The 25,323-nt window shown below is 44.1% G+C and overlaps 1 protein-coding gene across 1 annotated transcript; it reads right to left on the bottom strand.

Annotated features, from left to right (window-relative positions):
• Positions 1 to 821: 821 nt before the first annotated feature.
• On the bottom strand, positions 822 to 25,014 carry LOC146201572 (acyl-CoA desaturase-like). Its single transcript, XM_084587656.1, has 4 exons — positions 24,790 to 25,014; positions 22,354 to 22,484; positions 3,402 to 3,607; positions 822 to 1,406 (listed from the first exon to the last, which is right to left on the bottom strand). The coding sequence occupies exons 1-4, from the start codon at positions 25,001 to 25,003 to the stop codon at positions 893 to 895; spliced, it is 1,065 nt and encodes a 354-aa protein (XP_084443782.1). The 5' UTR covers positions 25,004 to 25,014; the 3' UTR covers positions 822 to 892.
• Positions 25,015 to 25,323: the final 309 nt, after the last annotated feature.

Below are 25,323 nucleotides of genomic sequence, written 5' to 3'. Positions count from 1 at the left end.
CGAAACAAAGCTGTGTACACTCGCACATGTTGTAAAGCGTCATCTTTTTAGCGTGTAAAAATCGCTAACATGCACTTCGTGGCAGAAATAATGATTAAAAGTAAAACTTTCTGGGGGCAGACGCTGTTAGGGTGTCCTTTTGCTTTAATTTTGCATGCGGTTGCTCTGAATAGTACTTCTTGGGCAAATCCGTCTCACATATCTGTCTCTTTGTCCAGCAAAAATGATGTTGCATATACGTGCCCGTGTTGGCACCTTCTCTTCACCAAAGTTTCGGTCCTTTGAAACGACCGGCTGGCTGTTGGCTACTTTCTGTCTGCAGTTCTTTTTAGGCAACAGGTGCACGAACAGTAGGCCTATATTACGAAATCACAAAGAAAAGGCCACTAGACATCCAAAGGACAGCACCGTTTCGGGCGAAGCTATGCGGGCACTGTTAAAAGCATACCAAAAGAACAAAGAAACGTGCGCTTAATTGGCAGGACTGACTCCATTAGTGTCAATCCTGTCCATTGTGTGCATATACGTGCGTATGTTCTTTCGTGCTGCTTTTGAAGTGCACAGTCTACCAAAACTAAACTTCTGCTGCGGCGAAAATACAAGAAAACGAAAATGAAACCCGAAGTATTTTCACGTCACTGCTCCAGCATCTGTGGTGCTTCTTGTATGTCGTGCGCTTGTACTGCAGAGAAGAGCCGTTGTTGAATAGCGCTGATATTACAAATACAACATGGCATCAACGAGTCATTCACACAGTGATACTTTATGCCCGTACGAAGGCATAGCACAAGACACATTTGTCCGTGGGTTCGTGGCAGTACTATAGTCCCATAGGCCGCACAGCAGTGCAGCCGCCTAACTAGATTTTATTTTTTCTGGTGATTGCGTTCCTTCACCCCTGGCTCGTGCTCGTCACTGCCGGCGTGGTTGTTGTCACATTGTTTTCTGTTGCCGCCGCAACCATCTTGCGGAACCTTCTGGGAAGGCGTGTTCCATCTCCAGTCCTTAGCTTTCGCGCTAAGACGGCCTCCCTAGAGACGGTCTTCAGGTCGTATGCCTGGCCCAGCTTGGCCATGATGTCAATGAACATTGTGCTCATGTTAAGCCGCCAGCCCAGCTCGCTGGTCGAGTAGTCCCAAGGGAAGGTGTGGTGGAAGTTGTGGAATCCCTCACCGACAGCGAAGAAGGACACCCAGGGTGTCTCCGTGGGAGAGATGCTCTTGTCGTACGGCTTCGTGCCCCAAAGGTGGGCGAAACTATTCACTGACCAGGTGAAGTTGAGCGACAGGATGAGGCGCAGCATGGTGACGGTGCAGAAGGCGTTCCAGTATGACTCACCCCAGAGCCATGCCGGAAGCACAGTGGGGAGAAAGAAGGAGAAGAACATCACCAGGCGCATGTAGTACCTGCACAGTGAGAAACCAGAGCCGCGATGGGCGTGTGTGGATAAACGTGAGTAGCGCTTCGACGGGGGCCAGTTTATTTCTCTATACGAAAAAAGAGCTAGAAATTGCGCAAAACTGGATGCCAACTGTGAAGAAACCAAAATCGTAAGACAAAGCGGTCGTCTTGTGTTATGGGATTCTCAGTTGGCTTTGCGAATTTGGCACCGCTTAAGGGCTTCGAAAGCGAGCGGTGCTCAGATAATATTATTAGGCTTGCATTAGTTGGGGTTATGCTTAACGCGAATATTTTTGTGTTTTTAACATTTTTTAGACCTCTTTTTGGTTTGTTTAAGATTGGAATACTGAAAAAAAAAAAAAAATCAGCCCGCGACTAAGGCCCAATAGGTAAATAGGAAAGTTCTCTCGTTAACGCAGTAGATTTATATATCGCTCTCCATTAAGTTTAGCCGATAGAAACGCAATACAAAGCCCAAATAAACAAATGAATCTCTTCATTCATTTAGCACATTTTGATTGGGAAGCTGGTATTAATCAGCAGAATTCACTGCAGTTGAAGCAAAAGGGCTGGTAGCGTTCAGGGCGCGCGCCACATGGTAGCTTCCATAAAGACGCAATTAACTTTTTTTTTGTTTGTGGTAATCAGTTCCGAAGGTTCGCGCGTTGTTTGGATAATTACAAGCTTTATGCTGCCCTTTCATATCTGAATGTAATGGTAACAATTTTAAAATCAGTCTTCGACTGCGCACCTTGAGATTGCTTTGACAAATTAGTCGGCATTGCTGTTATGCGCGGAAAGTCCTGCCTTACTGTGCTGGCTGCTGCTTCTTGACTCATTGCATATTTTTGTATAGTAATGGACGCGTGCCTTTAAGAACTCTTTTATTCTGTGAAGGCTATATGACTGGACATTCTTGAACAGAATAGTACAGTGAGAAGTTGCGTGTAAACAAAAACTGACATCAAAGAGCGGCGCAACCACTAAAAGAAAAGCAAATGAAAGCAGCTGAATTGCGAGTCTGGGTTTTGTGTTTACAAGGCTGGCTTTTAAATTAGCTTCTCTTACGTGTACTAAGAACGGCGCGTCTCCCGTCAACCGCTTTCTCTGTAGCCCATTTTCACCATTGCAAACCAAACAACCTTGGCACAGAGGAAGACGCCATATCACCTACTCACCTACGCTCGTCCTTTTCCTGCTCTTTTGATCGCAAGCTGTTATCATCTCGTCTTGAAAAGGCGCCGCAAATGCCCAAACTCAAGTGCGGGCCTCTAAAATAGAACCTTCGGTTAATGCAAAGTTCTGGAACTTTCTATCTTGCCGAGCTTTTTTAATGAGCCCCTTTCCCGTACTCATTCAAGTAAGCGAGAAGGAAAGACGGGCTACTCAGATTTATCATTCAGCAGAAATTTCGTGCGCAAAAATGAGGGCACGTTGTTCGGCTTAGTCATGTTCTTAATCCCTCACAGTGACGATGAGGCACGGTTGGCCCACCCGAACTGAGTGTTGTGTGATTTCTATAGATGCAAGAAGTGCCATGTCGACGACATTTTTGACGTAACTATAGGCACTGGCAGGGAGTCAACAAGAATGTTTGCCGCGACGTGCCCGCTCGCTATTATACACCTGCATGCAAATGAACATCTCGCAGCTAAAGCTGCAATGTCGCTTGTCGATAATTTTCAATAAATGATAAAACATTTTCTTTAACCTTCTTCAAGTGTCGTCGGTTGAAGCGCGAATAATTCTTTGCTTGCTGACGCCATATATTTATTTGAAATACCATACTTTTGGCCTTGCCGTAATTTCTTTATGCATCCTTTTTTTTTTATTTACTCGATTGCTGCATGCTCAGAGCTACATAAGGAAAAGAAAGAACTTTTATGAAATCACCTTCAATTTACAAGCTCAGTTGAGACATATGCACCGAAATTATACATATCAGCAGGAAGGGTGCAAGAAAAACCACAATAATCATTCATTGAGATTTAGACGCTTACTGCTTCTGGAATCTGGCCACCGGGTCAGCCAAGATGTCGCTGCAGTCAATGTGCTTGCCCTTCTCGGTCACATCCGGATGCTTGCGGCACATGAGCCAGCCAACGTGCGCGAAGAAGAAGCCGCGGTTCACGTTGTGCGGGTCAGCGTCGGTCTCAGAATACTTGTGGTGGACACGGTGGTCACGCACCCACTCGTAAAGGTCATTCTGCGAAAAAGTGGAGGAGAAGGGACGGGTAAGAATTTTTTTAAGTGAAAACCATCGCGGCCATAGCGGTTACAGCTCTTGACCATATTACCAGAGTACTGCCGCTGTGGTCTGGTATGGAGCTGCTGAACACATTAAAGGTTAGGCTGCGCAATCAGGCACATAAATATCTCTGAAATCCGAAGCAACATTCCACTCCGTCGTTCGGCTGAATGAGCTCCGAACGTGACATGTGGAGGTCAGGAGTTTGGTCCCCCACTGAGGTAGCGCGTTGCATTTCCCACTATTTCACTTTCTGCCAAATGATCTATTAGCTTTAACAAATGGCTGAATTGCTTTCTATCCTTTAATAAACGAATAAAATAGTCTCCTCCTTTCAAATATTCTTGGCTGACTTCATGCTTAGCACTAATGCGTTGTTCCCTTCCCCAACACCTAACGACTGATTCAATAATGCAGGTCTCTGATCTTGATGTCTTGAATTCATAGGTTGCGTAATAAGGTGTTTTATAAATTATCTTTTTTTTTTTGCTTTTCACTGCATCTTCGGTATTCTAATAAACTGCTAAAGTAACGCCACTCCAAATTAGAGTAGTTGATTTCTTAGGCCTTGCCTTGGCATGTGGTTACCCTTGCTGAAACATTTAGCAACAGGTCCGTAAAATGGTGGCGCCGAGCTTATGTGCTGCTGATATTCGACACAGCGGTGCCGCTTCCGGTTGCAGCCACGTAAAAGATACAAGGTTCTCACTAATAGTAATCACGTTGGTTTGTTATTCACCTTTTTTTTTTTTTTTTTTTTTTTGAGAAATTTCGCTCAAGCACATTAATGCTAGGTTTAACTCATGTCTGTATTCCCCCTTTCATCAATATAGTCTTTAGGCAGATGTGGCCAGCCCAGATAAGCGGCACTGTTTGTGGCAAAACTGCGTCTCATTTAAAGGAGACACCCCGTTAGCAGATATTTTTAATTCTACAGAATGCACACTTCGCAGTTTCAGACAAGTTGGAGGACTTAGAGTTTGGCGGTGTACACTAGTAACATGGTGCAGCCATGCAAAAGACTTCTACAAGATATTGAAGAAGTGTGCGTGCAATCTGGATTTTCATAGTCGGGTGCTAATTGCTGCGCCAGCGCTTGTGCGTTAATAAAGCCATTTCAGCAGGCCAGTCTACCGGCAAATATGGAAGAATTGCGCACACATGACTTGTTCACATAGAAACGTTTATGGTTGCTAATTGCGATAGTATTAACGCTTCTACTAAGGTCATGCTATTTGCTCCACCCCTCCCCCACTCTTTTTTTTTCTCCTTCGAAAATTAATTACTTGCCGGCCAGACCAGGCAAGTGCTCTAGAACATGTTTTGCTGAAGTATTCACTATATGAGACAACATTCAGAGCAGGAAGCTCTTTCTTTCTTGCGCGCACGAACTCTTTCTTCGGTTGGAAAGGACGCGTTTTGTGGAAGATTCCGCTTGTGTTTTCCCCTGCTTTGCACAGGTTGTGCGCCTGGCTTGCACCACGACCGTCTTTTCTGTTGCACCACCAAGAACACCCAAGTCTTCCTGTTGATCGTTAGTAAAGTGCGACGGCGTCATAGTTTGCTCTAACTTCCTCTACAGCTGCAAAATCGCGCAAACGGCAGCCAGGGAGAAGAAGAACTTGACTCGTGCTGTCAACATTTGTAACCGCATGTTCGAGGTGCATGCGACTTCCTTTTGTCGTACTATCATTGCGTCGCATTGCCGCTCCAAATAAGGGCCGTCCTTGAAGTGCGCGGTTTACTCGACAGACTCTATCGGGCATGCATCGTGAAGGAAACATCTGCGTTCGTTTTTTAAATGCGTGATCACAAGTTTTTCTTAAAGTTAGGTTCAAGTGCTTGATATTTCATTAAAAAATTTTTTCGTTAGGCTACATATCTGGCGACTATTAAACTGTGCACAAGCGTTTTAAGTCGGCGTTTTAATTAGCGCATGCAGAACATGTGAATGATGACGCACAACCGGTGTGCGATACTAGGCTGTTACTAACGAACCCCCACAGTCGACAACAGAGCGAAGCTAAGGAATAGAGATTCAAAAGTACCGTATCTAATATATATCTTTTTCTATTTCCAGAGACTTGGTGCAAAAAGAAACAACAAGAAGCACAAGGACCAAATTGCGATCTCTACAAACGCATAGTATGTGAAAATGTTTGGCTTTGTGTCGTACCGTGCATGGTTCGAATAAAAAAAAAAAAGCACTTTGAAAGATCCGTTGCGTATGTGAGATTGTGTTTGCTACCAGCAGCCGAATCTCCAGTAAACATTTTATGCAACCTCACAGCTACCCGTCGTGGTGGTTCAGTGGCTTTGGCATTCGGCTGCCGATCGTAATGTGGATCCAGTCTCGGCCATGGCGGACGTGTTTCTGTGCAAACGAAGGGCAAAAATGGACGAGCGTAGTGTGATGTCAGCGTACAGCAAATAACAGCAGGTGGGCAAAATTAATTAACAACGCGTCACTATATGCCGTACCAACTAGCTCATGTCAAACACGTCGCACCAACCCCTCTTAAAGTAACGTGACGGAGGAAGAGGACTCAAAAGGAAACAGACATGGAATGACTGTTATTTCGCACAACCTAAGAAAAGCGCTATTTCGCAATTAAGTTTTTATCGTAAGAGCACGGAGTATATTGCTACAGAAGAAAAGGTGGTGTCATAAGGTGGCAGTATAGCCCCACCATGTAAAAAAAAAAAAAAACGCAGAGAGAAAAAAAAAAAAGGCAGGCAAAAAGAAAGAACCCTAAAAAGAGCGCTTTAACTAGGGAGAAATGCATGCTGGTTAAGAAGACTCAAGATACGATGTCAAGGAAACACAGCCCTCACTATCAAGAAAGAACGGGACGGAAACTAGTTTCATGTGCTATCTAGATACGTCAGTTCCTTCGCAGACAAGACAGTCTATAGTTTACTTACGCAAATGTTTGCGCCTTGATATGCAAACAGCCTTGATGATTTCGCGTGAAGGTTGAGCCTAGTGGGTTGCTAAACTGCCTGTTTGTTCGAAAAAAGGCCTACATTCCTTACTTTTGCGGCATCGGTCAAACAAACGGGATGGCTTTGACCCTGAAAATGAAATTTCGTGTTCTATCGTACTTAAAAATGGTTGTAGCATCCGTTCAGGACAAAGAGGCCTTTCAGCAGACCACAAGCATGAACCTAACACGAAATTATGGAAAGTTTGATATCTCAAAGCAGGAAAAATATTGTATAGGTTAACATCAATTATGCTGATTCCAAAGAAAATGGCATATTTATACAGCACTTCATAATTTTTTTCCGGTTCTTCCTTGATTGTAAGTCCCAATTTCTTTTGATAACGTGTCTTGTGTGTTGTTATTCAGCGTTTCTCGCTAGTTGAAGCGTCTGCCCTGGAATTTTTTAGTGTTGTTGTTCTTCACGTTTGTTTTAATGTTATTTTTCAACAGGCTAGTTTCTATTTTTGATGCTCTTTCAATAAATATTTAGTTGCGAAATAGTTAGTGTTCGTGTCGTGCCTTCCTTCGTCCTGTCACCCTCTCCTTGGTGCTATTTTCCTCGTGAATCGGATTCGGCTTGCCCAGATTTACACATTACCGGTCAAAGCTGTTTAGATTGGACGGAACTGCATGAAGCGAAATGATTTTGTGCTGTATTTTCTATCTATAAAGCTGAGTATTCGACATTCCTTGCAGTAAAGCTGTAGAATGTGCCAGTGAGATGGGAAGGAAGCACGAGTGAAATATTTTGTTTAAAACGTTTAATTCGCGACCAGACCGTACTTCTGGAAGTGGAAAGAATTGTTTATGGAAAACTTTGTTTCCTGATCAGTGAGATTGCCAGAGGACTAAGTGTTCTACTGCTGCTAGGAGCGATGTCACTGATTCAGCTCAGATGACCACGCTGCGATGGTCACGAAATTCAGGAACACCAAAGTAGTCAGATTTCGACTTGCGCAGAAACTCTGTGGTTTTGTTTAGTTTTGTAGGATTCAAAGCCCCAAAGCGTCTAAGGCTATAACGAACGCCGTGGTGGAGGGCTCCGAAAATTTTGAGCAGCTGGAGTTGCTCAACGTGCACTGGCGTCGCACAGTGAACTGACGCCTGCGATCGCCTCCATCGAAACGCGGCAAGAATTGAACCCACGTACCCGGTATCAACAGTCGAACGCCCTAACCACTGAGCCACTGTGGCGACAACTATGTCCCAAACAACCGACTAAACTAAATTGAAAATAAATATTAATTGGACTCCACACGTTGCGCCCCTCCACCATGCTTCGTGAAAAAAAGCATTGTGCGTTTCTAAAAAGTGAGTAAATCACGTAGCTGTGTACATCTTCTACGCAGCCATAAGGTTGCACTGGGATAAATATCGATTGCTATCTTTGTAGCTTAGCGGGTTATTTTGCGACAGCAGCAAATCACCCTGGTTCAATATGCTATTCCAGTATGGGCATGGGTTCCGGCTGCTCTGAGAATTTTGAACAAAATTGGTTCCAATGGGAGTAGTCAATACCCCAAGAGCTGACACAGCAATCTGTGCCGCGTTCGAATAAAACTAAGGACAAACCTAAAGCTTCTCCTCTCTACATTAGGGTTTCGTAATGCGTGGCTGGCTGTGCGGAATTTTAAGGTATAAATTATGGCTGTAAGTCTCAGAGCCAGACGCGATATGAAGGTCCGGAAATTCGCTTTGGCCATCCTGCAGTTGTGTTCCCCTGGCCAATTTCACGTCATCGAAAGGGTATCCTTATATTTTGTCAACGGAGAAGGAAAGGGATTTTTTCACATTGACTACAACGTTTGTTATGGATACATGGAACCTTCAGGTTCAGGCTTAACTTCGGCTTCGGTTAGGCCACAGGCGGACGACGAGGAATATTCTAGACTTTTTTTTATTTGCGAACGGTATTTTGATACAAACACAGAAGGCTGCGGAGGACGGAGTCCAATCTCACTAGTATACTCTGGATGTCAGCACAGTTTTAAATGCATTTTTTTTTTCATAATTTGTGACAATGGTCGCTGATAAAGAAGTGAACTTAATTTCACGTGCTAAAAGAAAAGGATTTCTTAACTGATAATTTATCGAGCTTTTTCGCCACACTACCGCTTTGAGAGCAAAGCTTTGGTCATGAAGCGTTGGATGAGGTGTCTTTCCACGCCATCACATAATTGGGACCTGTAGTGAAAGCACTTGCACTCTTTCGTACACGCCCACATATGCGACGACGTAATGCGTTTCAACGCCAAAACTGAAACATTAAACGTCAATGTTTCCGTCTTCCCGCGAAATTAGGAGCCGCCAGAAAGAGGACAGCTCGTGAAGGCTGTGGACATAGTCTGGACATCCAGGCACAAAATAACAAAAATATATTGGTACACTTGGAAATGATTCCCTCCTTTTTGACGTCATGGAGAAGCACAGAGCAGTAGACGGGCCACGCGTCCAAGGAGCATGGCCGTGAAACCGAAGAAGCTCAATTACCAAACCTAGGACGCCAAAGTATAGCTCTTCCTTCCTTCCAAACAAATCAACCGCAACAACATAGCCAGCTTCGCACGCTTGAAGTGTACTCACGGAACACATCTAAAGGAAAACGAAAACATGACAGGCTTCTAGAAGAATCTGCCCCTTCCTGAGCACATGGTGACAACCGGGACGTGTGCTCCCTGGCCCCCGAGCGCGCTTCGTGCGTGATCTGTCGCAATATCAGCGGCATTGTCTAATGTTGGCTTTGTGCGCGCGCTGCAATCACCCAGAGCGCTGCCCGTCACGCGGGAGTGACCGGCGCTGGTAATTTGAAAGTCAAACCTGTCAGACGTCCTTGTAGGTTGCGGTAGAGGCTAAGCGGACTGGAGCGAGCAAGAAGCGCCAAAGAGTGCGAGCTGAGCCCAAAACGCTAGGGGCCGATTCTGCTGCATGAAAGCTCGGGGATGAGATACGATGTGAAAGCAATAACCCACGACAAGGTGCGACGCAGATGCCTCCCGCGAAATGAAGGGATAATTGACGCACGCGCTCCAAACGCAGATGCCGGAAGCCAGGATCGAGAAACCCCGTAACAGTCTTCCGCTGTAATGATACAACTCGAGCAAGGCACACTTAAGCATTTCATGTTGCGCTCTGCTATTGTACTTGCTTTGCACGAAAAAGAAAATGCGCCTGAATAGATTATCTTTGAAATTAGCCGAATCCACCTGAAAAGGAACTGAGAATAAAGCGAACGCTTATTATCCGCCGAAACCATAGCGCTGTTCAAGCCGTTATGTGATATGCATTACGTGTAAGTCAGGGCAACTCTTAAGCCACTACGTACTGAGAAAACTTGCAAATAATTTGATTAATATGAAGATGTAAACTTTCTAATTGGCTCCTTTCAATACGAAACTATAAATCCTGAACCTGTTTCGTTCCGAAAACTTCATTCTCGCAGCGATAATTAAAGCCCTGTCTATAAAAACTAGGCTCAAATTGATTATATGAAGTAAGCAGAAAAGGGATTAAAAAATACAATGTTCGCAACCAGAACCACATGCGGTGCTTCACCGACATAGTCAATTAAAGAAATGTGAATAGCAAGCCTCTGTCACAAGCGAAGATGTGATATTCCTCTTTTTTTTTTTTCACATGTTCCAACCTCCGCAACCGGCAAGTAAGCTAGGTGCTGTGTATGGGAGCTTTAATTTATTAATGCGAAAGCATTACTTCGCTATGTACACAGATTTCATTCTGCAGACCGCGTCCGCGCACCGCGTCCGTAGACCGCGTTCGCAGAACGTGTGTGCAAAATTGTGTCCGCAGTAGTTGTACGTAATTGAAAAGCGATAGAGCTTAATGAATGGGTCAATCGATAGAGGCTAACGTAATGTTGTGTCCGAAAAAATAATGAGTCCAATAAGTTAATTATTTATTTAATTATGGGCAGAACACGCAAAATTGTGTCCGAAGCAGTTGTGAATAATTGAGAAGTGGTAGAGGTTAATGAGTGGTGTCAGTCGATAGAGGGTGACGTAATGTTGCATACGAAAAAATAATTTGGCCAATAAGTTAATTAGGAAATTAATTAGAGGCAGAAAATGTAAAAGAAAGGCGAAAATGGTCTCATTAGCTAATGGCTTGGCGTCATATTTGAATGTATCAAATACTAAAATAGTTCATTAAATCAGTCAGTTAAGGTGACATTAAGGATTTGACGTCCCGAAACCTGAAGTCGAGCTAAAAAAAGGGCATAGGAAGGAAATGGTGCGCAATTTCAAAGTACCAAAGACTAAAGTAGTTAATTAAGGCAGTCAGTTACGGCAACGTGAAGGATGTGACATCACGCAGCCGGAAGTAGTTCCTAAAAAGGGCATATTGGCCTAATTATTTTTTCGGATACAGCATTACGTCACCCTCTATCGACTGACACCACTCATTAACCTCTACCACTTCTCAATTATTCACAACTGCTTCGGACACAATTTTGCGTGTTCTGCCCATAATTAAATAAATAATTAACTTATTGGCCTAATTATTTTTGCGGACACAACATTACGTCAGCCTCTATCAATTGACGCCACTCATTAACCTCTATCGCTTTTCAATTACGTACAACTACTGCGAACACGATTTTGCACACACGTTCTGCGGACGTGGTCTAAGGACGCGGTGCGCGGACGCGGTCTGCAGGAAAGGATTGGCACGTAATTTGAAAGTACTAAAGACTAAAATGGGTAAACAAGAAGTGAATTAATATGGCGTCAAAGAAGTGACGTCATGCAACCAAAAAAAAAGGCCCAAAAAGGGCATAGAAAGGGATTGGCGCGCAATGTGAAGGTACCAAAGACTAAAATGGGTTAACAAGGAGTGAATTAAGCAACTAGAAGGAACCAGAAGCAACCAACAGTATCCGTGCTTTTGCATTACTAGAATGTAGATTCTGCAGTGCTCTTTAATGTTTTACATTTCAATGTAGCGTCCTAAATAATTGATTTGTATCGGAATGGTACACGCCAACAGTACACTCGACTGCATCACAGCTCTTCCCAGGTGGATATTCCTCGATGCGTGGGTCATTTCTTCAGTAATAAATTATTTAGGAAGCCGATACAGACCATCCGAACTGAATCCTTTAAAATTCAGTGTAGCAGAGACGCACTCTTGCTTCCTCGGTGACGGGGCTAATGATTTTGTTGGGAAGGCGAAAGCCTTTAATGGCTCATTACTCGCCAGCGTGTCCGTCCGTGCGTGCGTCCGCGAGAAGTGTCGCACTACTTCGTGAGATTCCGCGGGATACCGCGGGATTTCACTTGTCAGTCATCATGATGACGTCTCAGAAAAAAAAAAATCCTGTCTCCATCTCGAATCAAACCTCCATCCCCCGGATACCCAGCCGAGCGCTTTAACCAACTGCGCCATGCCCGGGATCGTGAAACGCACATCACAATTCTCCTTGTCTACTTTGAGGATGATAGCAACGGGATTCCGAGAGCGAAAGATACTGTGTCTTTCCTTTCCTGTGAACCAATCATAGAACATCGGTGAATTTTGATGCGCTCAACGGAACGTTGGCTGCGTTTGACAAGGGGTGCGCGATGTACCGTGTAAGCAGCAACCATTGGCTTTCGCATTCCTGCACTTCAGATTCTTCAGTGCTCTAGAAATTTTCATCGTCGTCTTCTGGCTTCACATATTCCGCCGATTTTTTCATGCCCTTAACAGTCGACCGTAATGTAGAGTTATAGAAGGAATAAATGAAACAAGCGCGAAACAATGCAAGCCTTAAGACTCAAGCTGACATGAGATGCTCCCACGAATGAATTTGCCTCGTTCCGATTCGCACGCCAGGAGCATCTGGTACATTTCACGATTTCACATAAAACGTGTGGGTAGGTATCCTAAGCGTTACGAGGGAACTTTTGCTACAGCTGCATTTTCAAAGGAAAGATAGGTGTAAAAGCTTGCCACTACAGTAAATGTTTCGGTTGATGGATTTGGCTTATTTCGTGAAAAATTTTTTTTTTGTAAACTATAGCGTTTTAGCTTTTTATTTTTTCGCGTTCTTTTAATTCATTTGTTTATTAACATCACATACAGGAAGTCGTTTAGCTTTTACAGAGTAGGGTCGACCGCAACATCTTCGACTCCATTCAAGTCGTCCGTCCTGCACCTTTCGTTCAAGTGTTCAGTTTTTTTTTACGGCATGCAGTTTGTTGTTTGCTTCATTGTCCCGTGAAGCTTGCCATTTTATTCTCAGTTCTGTTTGTACATATTTTTTGGCATCCCAATACGGTATACATTTTTTCTGAATTTCTACATTGCAGGCAGCTGCAGCAATTGCATCGGCTCTCTCATTGCCTCTGATCCCTATGTGGCTTGGTATCCAGCAGAACTTTATTTCCTGCCCCCGTGTTTCTGCTGCTATTATGGTATGACCAGAACTCGAGGAATCGAAGTCATGTAACCATCAGAAGCGCTTATTTGAAGTAATTGTGTGTCACCTCCGTATCGGACATGCCCATCTGAAGCACAACTTCATTCTTAGGAAAAAAGAAAGGCCGATCTCTGAAGAATGCGGAGAAGAAGTCACTATAAACCACATTTTATTCTCCTGCATAAAGTTCGAGAAACTGAGGGAAAAATATTTTACACACTTTTACAGAGAGCAAATTCCATTTCACCTCGCCTTGCTCCTCGGAGAGAATGCAATTGTCGATACATTCAGTGTTTTTAAGTTCCTAGTAGATGCAATTGTGCTCCTAAACAAGTTGTAATGTCCTTGATATTTGTAGTTTGTATTCCTAACATAAACACAATACATCTCGTGTTTGGCGCATGATAGCCTTAATTACTTATGCGCCATTAAACCCAACCCAACACAACACAACAACACAATGTTCAGTTTTTTTTTTATTTTTCTGTGCAAATGCTATATTTGTCCGGTTAAACTGGTGGCTTATGAGGTCAATATAGGCACAACACTGCACTGTATTTTAATTATTAAGCTCTAACTCGCATGGGTTTCGGAGCTATAAAATTATTACGATATCTTTGCACCAAGCATTTTGAAAAGTTGAACATAAGCGAGACCTTTGATGTACACTATCTTTATCCCCAGGAGAGAATGATGAGGCGGGGCCTAATAATGAGATCAAGGTCATTCGGCGACACCCACCAAACTCGGGAATCGCATCCCGGAGAGTAGAGCTCCCGTTCTAAAAGAAAGAAATAATGATTCAGGAAAAGAATCAGGAGCACTACTACTCGTGACCACCCGGAGCTAAAGCCGCATTTAGTGTATTTTTTCATGCGCTGCAGGAAGCACGTGTACGTGGCAAAAAAACAACAACAATGCAAACGAAGTTCCAGTTTTGCACAGCTGTGAGCCTTGTGCAACCGAGCGGCGTTGTCCTGGTACACTGGTTTGTGCGCCGATGACGTTTTTTTACTGGCTGTCGCGTTACTTTCTACAAGGGTAAGAAATCATCAAAATATTTGACTGAAAAACAGGACACAATTTGTATTTTTAAGATGGTGACCTTCGTGCAGGCGGTGTTGGCCTAATCCTCGTTATCGACAGCGTGGCATCGTATGGCCAACGGACTACCTGGTTGACGCACGAGTTTTGAGATTCGTTATTCCTCATTTTGTGCTTGTATTGCTGCGTGCTTAAGTACCCACATTCAGCAATCAGCATTGCACTGCCCATAATGAATTGGCTGTCCAAAATGTTTATTTCTATCAGGGAACTTCGACATTTCTACCATTGCATGGGTCAATGACTCGCTCCGTTTAGTTCACTCTTTTAACGTGTGAAGTTTATAAAATTATCCAGCTGCCCTGCAATTGGGCCGAAATTCTGCCCTATGTGCTCCAATGTCAGACGTCATTCTTACAAATGATGCGGGCCTAGTATTTCCTACCGCTCGTAACAGCAACGATCATTATTCTTTACTTTACTTCATTGTTCAAAGAGCAGCTTCCATTAAGAAAAATACTTAAATTATAAAGGAATCATAGTAACTCTAGTTTAGTTTGTGTAAGCAGAGGGTAAGAATTTTTTGATGATTTTATAGATAACTCTTCTATCCCTGTTAACAAAAACTGCGTAAACTTTCTAACAAAAAACATTGCTTTGTTTAACGAATGTCTTGCTATATTGACGCTAATTTGGCAAAATTACGGGCTTTTCGGTGCGCAAAATCTGCTAATAGCGCGGCGTAATGGCACGTTTGCTCAGTGTGTACACTGAATGGAGTAACTCCTTCACAAAACAAGAGAGAGTTCTTCCCCCCCCCCCCCCCCCCCCAGTTTACATTAATTTCTTCACAAACTCTCGTAAATTTTAGGTTATAAGCAACATATAGGAAAAATATATAGGCGCTTTTTCTGTATTAGACTTCATATAAACTCTTTTTTTTTTTCTTGTCCTTTTGAAACGGGGCGCTCATTGCTCTCGACGCCGCCGGAAAGCCCACTTTTTTTGGCCTCGGGGTCAGGTTGATGCGTTCGTTAAAACATGGTGCTGCACTGTAGACGGGTTTTCATTTTACCTGACAAGCAGTGTCGCAGCCATAATATATATTTTGACGCCTTTGTTCGTGATATGAAATGTTCGCAATTAAGCGCGGTCTGTATATGTGGCCTGGACTGTGTGTAATATACCTGTGCGCGCGTGTGTGTGCGTGTGCGTGCGTGTGTGTGTGTGTGTGTGTGTGTGTGTGTGTGTGTGTGTGTGTGTGTGTGTGTGTGTGTGTGTGTGTGTGTGTGTGTGTGTGTGTGTGTGTGTGTGTGTGTGTGTGTGTGTGTGTGTGTGTGTGTGTGTGTGTGTGTGTGTGTGTGTGTGTGTGTGTGTGTGTGTGTGTGTGTGTGTGTGTGTGTGTGTGTGTGTGTGTGTGTGTGTGTGTGTGTGTGTGTGTGTGTGTGTGTGTGTGTGTGTGTGTGTGTGTGTGTGTGTGTGTGTGTGTGTGTGTGTGTGTGTGTGTGTGTGTGTGTGTGTGTGTGTGTGTGTGTGTGTGTGTGTGTGTGTGTGTGTGTGTGTGTGTGTGTGTGTGTGTGTGTGTGTGTGTGTGTGTGTGTGTGTGTGTGTGTGTGTGTGTGTGTGTGTGTGTGTGTGTGTGTGTGTGTGTGTGTGTGTGTGTGTGTGTGTGTGTGTGTGTGTGTGTGTGTGTGTGTGTGTGTGTGTGTGTGTGTGTGTGTGTGTGTGTGTGTGTGTGTGTGTGTGTGTGTGTGTGTGTGTGTGTGTGTGTGTGTGTGTGTGTGTGTGTGTGTGTGTGTGTGTGTGTGTGTGTGTGTGTGTGTGTGTGTGTGTGTGTGTGTGTGTGTGTGTGTGTGTGTGTGTGTGTGTGTGTGTGTGTGTGTGTGTGTGTGTGTGTGTGTGTGTGTGTGTGTGTGTGTGTGTGTGTGTGTGTGTGTGTGTGTGTGTGTGTGTGTGTGTGTGTGTGTGTGTGTGTGTGTGTGTGTGTGTGTGTGTGTGTGTGTGTGTGTGTGTGTGTGTGTGTGTGTGTGTGTGTGTGTGTGTGTGTGTGTGTGTGTGTGTGTGTGTGTGTGTGTGTGTGTGTGTGTGTGTGTGTGTGTGTGTGTGTGTGTGTGTGTGTGTGTGTGTGTGTGTGTGTGTGTTTAGGATAAGTGCCAGCCCCGCTTCACCCCCGTGGCTTTCTTTTCTTGCGCAGCGCACAGGAAAGTCGAGTCCCGCAAGTGAAAAAACAACAAAAACGTCAAATAAAAACGCGAGGTAGCCGTTGTCAAAAGGCTCAGGGCGTGCCCCGTCTCACTCATCTCGCCTTCAAACGTGTCACCTCTTTCGTAATAACCCACATCAGTGTCGGACCACGTTTGGTGCAAATTGACGAAAGGCGTGAGGTGAGGCGACACTTGGGAAAGCCAGCACATTCCTGCTTTCCAAAGTTATTTCATATTCCCGCACAGCTGCTAAAGTAGTTGTGGATCGCACTTTCCTGCAATGTAGTTAGTTCCTTCCTTCTCGGAAAGGTAGGTTCGACTCCCCCTGTGAAGCATTAGCAGGGGGCAAATGGGGGAGAGCAGTAAATGCCGAAATCATCACCGGCAGCGTTTCTCCCATCGGCTGGCTTGGAGTAAGATAGCGACCTTGGTTCGGGCTCCTGCTTTGCTGCCTGTAAACAACCTGATTTACGAGTGGCGTTGCCGATGTTCTTTTGTCAGGCGCTTACTTATCGTCGCAAATGCGCAATCTCGGCCCATCGTGCCACTCCGAGTGAGGTGTTCTCGACGGAAATATGTCTACAGGGCGCGTTCATCTGTTGCGTCAACGCGTTAATCATAGTCGTTCCTCTACTACTGAAGAAAATCAAGGTGGTAGACGAAATTATGTAGATTTGTATGCGTGTTTCGGGTACCAAAATTCAAGATGCCAGTCAACTTCTTCTTTTTTTTTTTTTTCACATTATGAAGTATGAAGTCTAAATGAAAGCACTGGGGAGGCCACTACGTGAGTTAGGACAAAGTTGCGCGTTCAAAGAAATTAAGATGTGCGTACGGTATATACCATGTGTACGCGGTAGTAGTAAAGAATTCTGCCGAAACAAATGCGCACTGGAGTTTTTTTTTTTTTATTCCTGAGAGCAGAGACAAAAAAGACGAAGCAAAAATTTTGTTCTGATGTGCAAATTTGCGACAATGAAATTGTCGTTGGAAGTGAATTGAATCAAGGAAACCTCGAATCAGAATTGGCTCGGAAATGCTTAATTAAGGCCTTTATGCTTGCGCCTGTGATTTATGTATCCCACATACCTAGAAGCGCCCAGCGTACAGAAACACATTGTTTCGTATTACGCGCACGCGCCTTTAGTGCAAACGAATAATCCATAGGTTTGTTCGGTGGACACAATACAAAATAAAATAAAAAGCTGCTCGGCGTGCTCGGCAGCGACATCGACATTGCAAATTTTGTGCCTGCCACTACCTTCCTTCTCTGCCTTCATAGAAAATAAAAGTTATGTTCTCTATCCGTGTCTTTATCTTTGGAGGCCTCTCGGCATCTCAGACCTACATTGCAGAAAAGAGAAGCTATACAAGTGGAAACACTGCTATGGAACCTAAAGCGGCGCGACTGCTCTGCACATTCTGGTGCGCCTCTTCTGGAAGAAGGAACTGATTTTATTGCGGAGGCGTGTAAAGGCTTGTAGCTTGGAAACGAGTGTCTTTTGTTCGCATTCGCGACATCAAAAAATTCTGAACAATTGCGTTTTGAAACCATCTGTCACGGTGGTTAGCATAGATTATGAGGAGATAGAGGCAAGCTGGAGATGGTATACTTAGAAGCATATGAAGTGCATAGGCTTACTGGAATTAACAGATTGGGGAATCAACTAGTTGGATAGAACAGGGCTTGAAGTCTTCATGGAAACGAGTAGCGACAATTCAGCTAATGACATTGGCTCGCTGCATGTCAAATGCTGATCCGTTTTCTTGTTTTGAGTTTGCCTGTTGTGTAATTAAATGAGTCAGATATGAAAATTATTCGCATGAAATTCCTTCCCGGCTAGTTGAAATTTAATGCTAATCACTGGGCAAAATGGGGTAAGATACTGGCGGGCGTCGTGGCGAAGGAACTTGGTTCCTTGAATCTCCGCCAAACTATGCCATTTCAAGCACAGAAGTTGGTTTTCGTGCTTGATTGTGAATCCTTCAAAGTTAAACAAGATCTAGGTCTTTATAAGCATGTTTACATACGAAGAAAAGAAACATTGAACAAGACAGGAAGACTAACTTAATACCGGTTATAATTGCAATCTGGCCAGCTGCAAGACTGTGCGTGTCCCTCTATGCTCCACTCTCCATTTATTCCTTTCCTCATTTGTTAGGTTCAAAAATGTTTAAGTTCTTTCAGTGTAACGACCACGCTTCTTAGGACTGCCGCCTCACCGGGCAGTATTGTAGCAGCCGCCCAGACGAAGCAGAGCTGTCGTTCTCCGTGTACGAAAGGCAGTGTAACAGTTAACAAGTATCAACCTTTCAACATTGGAAGTTTGTTTAAAAAAAAAATTAGATTGTCAAAGGCAGCCAGCATTTCTTAATGACATATCTATTAGAAAAGCGCCTTCTGCGCTCTGCAAGAAGTGTTCGAAATTGATTTATAATTTTTTACAGCACTATATAGCTCATCTCAATCTACCGCGATGGCTGCGTTCGAGTGCTGGCTATTGACAAGGCACACCCACGTCGAGGCAGTCGCAGTCGCTATCCAGACTATACGCGAGCATTTATAGCTTTCCGTTGTGTCATTGGTAAACGGGCTTCGTTTCAATAATAATAAAAAGAAAACGTTCCGAATAAAAAGATTTGTTTAGAAATATTGCGATTTTGTCATTCGTTTCAGAAATTACACACGAAGCGCTGAAAGGTAATGAACCACGTTAAGGCATCTAGACAGGTACAATGAGTGAGACGTACCCATGCTGCCTTCACACAACCGTCAATAATATACTGCTTAAATTTCTTCGGGGTAACGTGGTTTACCCTTCTGCCGTTTTTTTTTTACTTTACTCACATAGCATATGGGACGTCATAGTATGAAATGCTTGTGAAATCCAACAGCCCCCCCCCCCCCTCCCCCCCGTTCCCGCTTTTCTTTAAAAAATAGTTGGCACTATTGCAGCCTTAAGCATACGAATAGCCTCGCACTGACCTAATAATGTGCCAAGGCAAGTTTCAAATACGGGGTTTTAACGTACACGTCTTGTAGCGGCATGATGCCATCCTTTTGACGTCGCGTACGATGACTCAGCTGATTTGGCGGAGCGGGATCTACAGGTAAATCTTTACTGACATAAGCGGCCACGTAAGATTTATTCGTAAGCGCTGCAAGGAATTAGTTACTTGTAATCTGTTGCTCATTCCTGTAAAATTGTTGTAACTGAAGTTCATTACTGAAATGATAACGTTAGGAGTATTTTAGTTACTGTTTCTCGTAGCCAATTACTCGATATAACTACTTTTTTTTAAAACCAAGTTCTGTTTGATGGTGTAACTTTCAGATATTTAACCTGGTGGCAAACGCTTGCGCTAGCGGGGAAGTTTCGTTTTTGGTGGAGCGACAATGTACCGGCATGCTATAGGAAACATCCTGCGCGATCATGTTTGGGCTCTCACCGGTCGCCGCCGATTCCCGCGGCAGCTCTCATCTTAAGAAACAATACGCGTGCGCTCTGTAGGGACACTCTGCAAAGTCAGAGGGCACCGCAAATGACATCCCACTATGCCCAGCTCGGCAGTCTGCACACAGCGTATGAAGGTGGGGATATAACTTAAGACGGCTCGTAGAGCAAGGATTCCATTGTAATCAAGACAACTATTTGGATGTTTGCGTACGAGCTAGTGCGCAAGGTGTTCGTAGCCAGAGTGTTCAGTTTGACTTGGTAATCGCTTGGCGAGGAAGAATAGAAAAAATGAGTGATAACATCAAAAAAAAAAAAATGACGCCTCTGAAGAATTTAACAACGCAGCACAAAATATCGCCGTCCGGGCAAATTTGTGGCTTGTGAAATAAAAGTGGAAATGAGAGCAACGCAGTAGTAATATATGATTTTTCGGTAATTCTCTTATTTTTCAAGGCCTGAAGTTGACAACTGCGATCAGTTGCACTCCACGTGGAGTAATATTGCAAATAAAATCGGCTACTTATTTTCTGCAACTTGTTCAAGACTGCGCAGAGTGCATCTGCACCGGCCAAGGTACAGCCAATGTTGATGCTTCAGTTAGCTAACATACCCTAATCCGCATTAGTTGGCCGCTCTGGGTCGCACTATATTTTTGTTTAGTGTTTTATTCGGCAAATACCTTTGACGCCACATTATTTTGTGCTTGCTCTACACGTACAGCAGTGTACCATTAGAGAGCATTAACATAGCGAAAACATACAGGGGTAGATGGGTACCGGACCAGCGAGAGACCAGCTGTGCAAACGCGATAGTAGATTGGCGCCCACGCTTGATATTGCAGATGCGGTGCAGGCAGTCGGCTGGTTTGGTATACGTTTACATTGGTACGCCTTCGCTATGCTAAATATTTCATTGAACTTCCTCATATTGCATGAGTCACAGTTCCATTATGTATTGCCTCGATGCGCTAAGGATGATGGGCCAGCGCTTGCGTGACTCCAAAAGGAGTTCCATTACGTCGATGCTAAAGGAAGAAGCCGCGGGTGCCGCTAGAATTCCCTTCGATCGTGTCGCTGCTGGGCGTAATTTGTTTGTGGATCTTTACGGGAAGCTAAAGAACTAGCCTTTGGTTACTTATTTTTTGCGGAGAAAAACAGCTATACCTAATGACTTGCTCGTCCTGGTAAGTATGTTTCTTATCTGCTAGCCCCCAAATATCAACAGCGGAAAGAGTACCGAATATCATGTGACGCTTCCCTCAAAACTGCATGTTTAGGCTGTCTTCACGTGGCAGATTATTGGCTTGCATCTTAACTCTTGAACATCGTTAATTGCAATTAAAGCGGGTCACATGTGCTTAACAAGACCGAATGGACACTTGATAAACGCATTTTAAAGGTTTTTCCTTCTTTTCATTCCATAACCAGCGAATAATGTGCTGTATGCAGCTAGATCAGAGATGAACATATTCTGAGGCTAAAATCAGCGTTAACAGAGACGAATCAGAGAGAGGGACACGACGCTGACTAACAACCATGTTTCATTGCACGTTCGTCTGTTAAATATCTCTCGTTCATGCAAAAAAGAAGAAAATAAAAAGAGAAAAAAGAGGGGGGAGGGGGGGCATGGTTGGTTAGTCAGCGTCGTGTCCCTCTCTCCGCTTCGTCTCTGTTAGCGCTGTTTTTAGCCTCAGATCATGCACCAACCAGCCCAAATTTTCACCCTTTTGATGACCCTATTGTTCTTAGTTTTACCCATCGCATTTTTCGATTTGTATGCCCTCTTAGCTGCAGAAAATTGAACAGTCTTTCCTACCCTTACGGCTGAACAAGTTCGTTTCTGCGAGGCGTGTCGCATTTTTCTTCGCATTTCAGTGTAATTACCCGTCATTCTTTGTGCAACGTGATGCTTACCTGACCTCCACTTTTAATGATCCAGCTATCTTTGATAATGCAGCCAGTACTCGGAGTATGCTGCATAGTGCCCTCTGCGTTGGGCGTTCTTTTTTTTCTTGTTTTATTCGGTGACATTGTGATGTTTGCAGCTTTGTGGTGTTCTATTCAGTGTGGACACAGCAGCCGCGCTTGCATGTTTATGCAGCTTTTTTCTTTTTTTGCTTGATGGCTAAAAGTTATTTTTGTTCAGCAAGAACCGAGTGGCATCTTTCTCTGAATGGGTGTGCCGGCCATGAATGATGGCCTACAGACTTCCCACGCTGCTTATGCAGGCCTTGTCACTATGCCAGCTTCGCAGTTTAACACTCGTAAAAAAAGAGAGATGTCTTCAAGCCGTTAATGTCCCCACTCGCCCTCCGGCAGCGCTGTTTCGAAAGAAAGGTACGCCCTCGTAATACATGTGAGAAGCTAGATTACCGCCTTCTTAGCCGCGATCGTTTGCAGCTGTATAATATGCAAGATAAAAAGAGGAATGCAGCCAGTGACCGCGGGGCTAACAGGATTAGACGAGGAAGAAATACGTGGGGTGGAAGGTTATGAAATAGAAATTATCATCTTTGCGAAGTACTGCGCGCGAGTTCGGTTTGAATGTTGTGCGAATGAATCGGAAGAAAGTAGGTCGCAAGCGGGCACCTTACCTGTGCCGCCACGCAGTTGAAGATCATGAGAAAAATCCTGAGCGGCATCTTCGCCTTGTACGCTCTGTGGCACCACAGACGGTGCGCTCCGGCCGTGACACTGATGCCAGAAAAGATGAGGATGATGTTCCCTGCGAAAAAAAGAAAGAAACAGCAGACCAAGATATGAGCAGAATGGCTATCGTTGTTTATTTGAGTGTCGCCGCCTATTCAAGCCGGTGGCTCTTGGCATTAATATGAATGCACGTTTATGTCCTGCATAAAGATCCACGCTGTGTACATTGGGGAGAGATTTTTCCGTGCCCAACTTGTGCACAGCGACCGTGTGGAGTTTGAGCAAGGCTCCACTGTTGCAGGTGGAACGAATTCTTGGCACTGAAAACATTAAAATGAACAGTCCAAGCCGTTCCGTATAAATCAAGCGTCAAACGTCATTTACGCCTACCACGGGGAAGTATTCATTCCTACCATCTCTGCGCACTAGAAAGCGCTCTCTAATGAGCGCATGGCTTTCCTTGCTATTAATCGTTGTTACTTCACCGCGAGGTAATTTGTACATATTCCGATGCTTTGAAAGAGCCCAGTTTTCCGGGATGGTGTGCCTAATTGGTCTGAATTGCAGGCGAAGGTGAGGAGGGGATTTTAAGATCATACTGTCTGTTGGGCAGGAGGCAGTATTATCATGTGTGAAGGTAAATTAGTTGCTCATTACATTTAATCCATCTTTGTAGTTTGCTGGACCACCTTTGGGAGCAAAGTAGCAGAGGCGCTGGTTCTTTCTTTTTTTCTCTCGACCCCGTTGACCTCATCGTTTTTTCAGGTATGCCCCGTCTCAGGCTAATCTAAAATGTTGAATGATGTCTTACAGTGAGATGACATCCGCCATTTTCGTAAATGGGGTGCAGCATTTGTTGAACGTTAGTGGTAATTATTTTGTTGGAGAGAAAATAACCGCAGGGTGAGTTCGTGATGGCAGATGTACATACTATTTTCTCTCTCGTGTTTTGACTGCCCCGCTGTTCGTTCGTTAAAGGTCTCAAAGTGACATCCTGTAAAAAGTTATGTTTTTCCATATGAATATGAGAAAGATAGCAATACACTTACAATTTCAGTTAGTAAGGCCTCCTTTACCTGCGACGGAAGCTTGCTTCATATATCGTTTTAGCGAATTTACGTCTCTTTAGACAGCCCTTGCATGCTAAGGTTCCCCTAACATACCATAATTGGGCGGTCTAGTCGACACAGCTAGGGTCTAATAGAACATTTAGATGCAGCAGTAACAAAAAAAGTGTCGTCTTATATTTTACAGATGACATTTGGTTGTTAATTTTTGCGTGTGGTTAGCGCTAAGTTAGATAAACATTAGTGTAAGGTGGGCGCAGGTGACGCAAGGCAGCTGTTCACAGATTTGAAAATACTTGCCTTGTGGCCGCCTAAACCTAAGTAATAATGTTGACGAAAACTATAACTTAAAAATATTGCTTTTTCTTTCCAATTGACGGCTTTGGAGAGGTGGGTAAAGTGAAAGGTGGAAACAATGCCCATAATTGAAAACATTTTTTCTGTTTGGTATAACTTTTATTTAGTAAATTTATTGAAGCTTAAATTATTCGCACATACCGATTCGAGCTTCATCATCAATGTCTATCTGCTAATATGTGATTAGCGACTTCGAACAACAACTTCCCAATTTTTTGGTGGGCATGATGTCATAGTGCACTTCAGGGTTAAAGAGAGACGACTTTTCATACAGCAGTACTTGCCGGAAGGAACTCAATAAGCCGCGTGTTGAACCTTCGTTTGCGAAAGGACGTTACCGTTTATACACATTCCTTTACATGGGGACCAAATGCGCTAAATGATCTTAGCTTTGTTGGAAGGAACCGAGTGTATAACCACATCGCCACGCTGAATCGCCCTGAATTATTCCACCTTGCTGAGCATCACCATAGCACAAGCGCGCACTCGTTTAGAAGGTTGCGTTATTTTTGCTTGACCGCATAAGAACAGACAATGATAGAGAACTTGATTCTGTCTGTCAGTAAAATGAAGGCGTACGCGCGTGACCCAAGCGCTCGCAAGTCACGCGTACGTCGGCAAAGCATCTTAAACGAGTTTCGTCACAGATGCGTTCCTGGGCTAGCAAGAAAAACGCAAAGCATAACAAGCGCCGATAGTCACAAGCTGGGGATCTAAGCTAGTCGTCATTTCCGTTCTTCGTCTGTCTTGTGAATTTTTGGAATGGGGAGGTTTGTCTAAGATGAGCTTTACCGAATAGTCACGAACCCAGCCTCGCTCCCTTCAGTCTATCCTTCTGTGATCGATCGACTCGTAGGCCGTGCCATGATTCGTGTCATTCGTTATCAAATCATACTTCAGCTGCATCATGTAGAGATGGTCGCCTGCGAAACGTCTTGAGGAAGGATGAATGCTTACCAAAGACGTGCGTTTGCCACTTGCTGTAGTACATCTCATATATGCCATAAATGCCGATTACATGGATGAGCGAGATCTTGAACACGTTCCACCAGACCATCTCGATCTTGTACTTCTTGGGCGCTTCTGCATGGTTCGTTTCGGCTACCAGAGCTGTTGTCTTTGCAGGCGCAGTCGTGTGCCGCTCGACCAGCGTTTCCGTCTGAGGAGCCATGATGCGGTCGCAGAGAGCTGAAAAAAAAATACAGAATAAAAAAAAAACCGACTTATTTTTCAGCACTGCGGCGCCTACGGTTTAATGACAAAATAACGGGCTACATTAAGAGGCCCCACCGTTGTAAAAATTAGGCTATTTTGAGTAACCTTGAATGGCTTGGCTTTAAGAGGTGAAACGAAATTCACGAACTGCCACCTTAGAAGTTGCTGCACGTAGTGTCGCTTCCAACATATTTTTGTTGTTTTTTCATAATGCATCAGCTGGAAGTCAGCACTTGGAGCACGAACGCTAGGGGTGCAATTGTAGCAGCACTAACC

This window comes from Amblyomma maculatum, chromosome 1 (genome assembly GCF_055883805.1).
Source record: "Amblyomma maculatum isolate TAMU_Amacu chromosome 1, ASM5588380v1, whole genome shotgun sequence".
NCBI lineage: Eukaryota > Metazoa > Arthropoda > Arachnida > Ixodida > Ixodidae > Amblyomma > Amblyomma maculatum.
Note: the sequence above shows the minus strand (reverse complement) of the source record. Positions and strands in the feature narration are given on the sequence as shown.

Excerpts from the sequence above, each read along its gene's own strand:
- LOC146201572 (XM_084587656.1), bottom strand. The coding sequence starts at position 25,003 with ATGGCTCCTCAGACGGAAACGCTGGTCGAGCGGCACACGACTGCGCCT. Across the intron at positions 22,485-24,789 it reads GTGGCAAACGCACGTCTTTG|GGAACATCATCCTCATCTTT; the intron begins GTAAGCATTCAT and ends TTTTTTTCGCAG. Across the intron at positions 1,407-3,401 it reads GTGGCCAGATTCCAGAAGCA|GTACTACATGCGCCTGGTGA; the intron begins GTAAGCGTCTAA and ends CTCACTGTGCAG.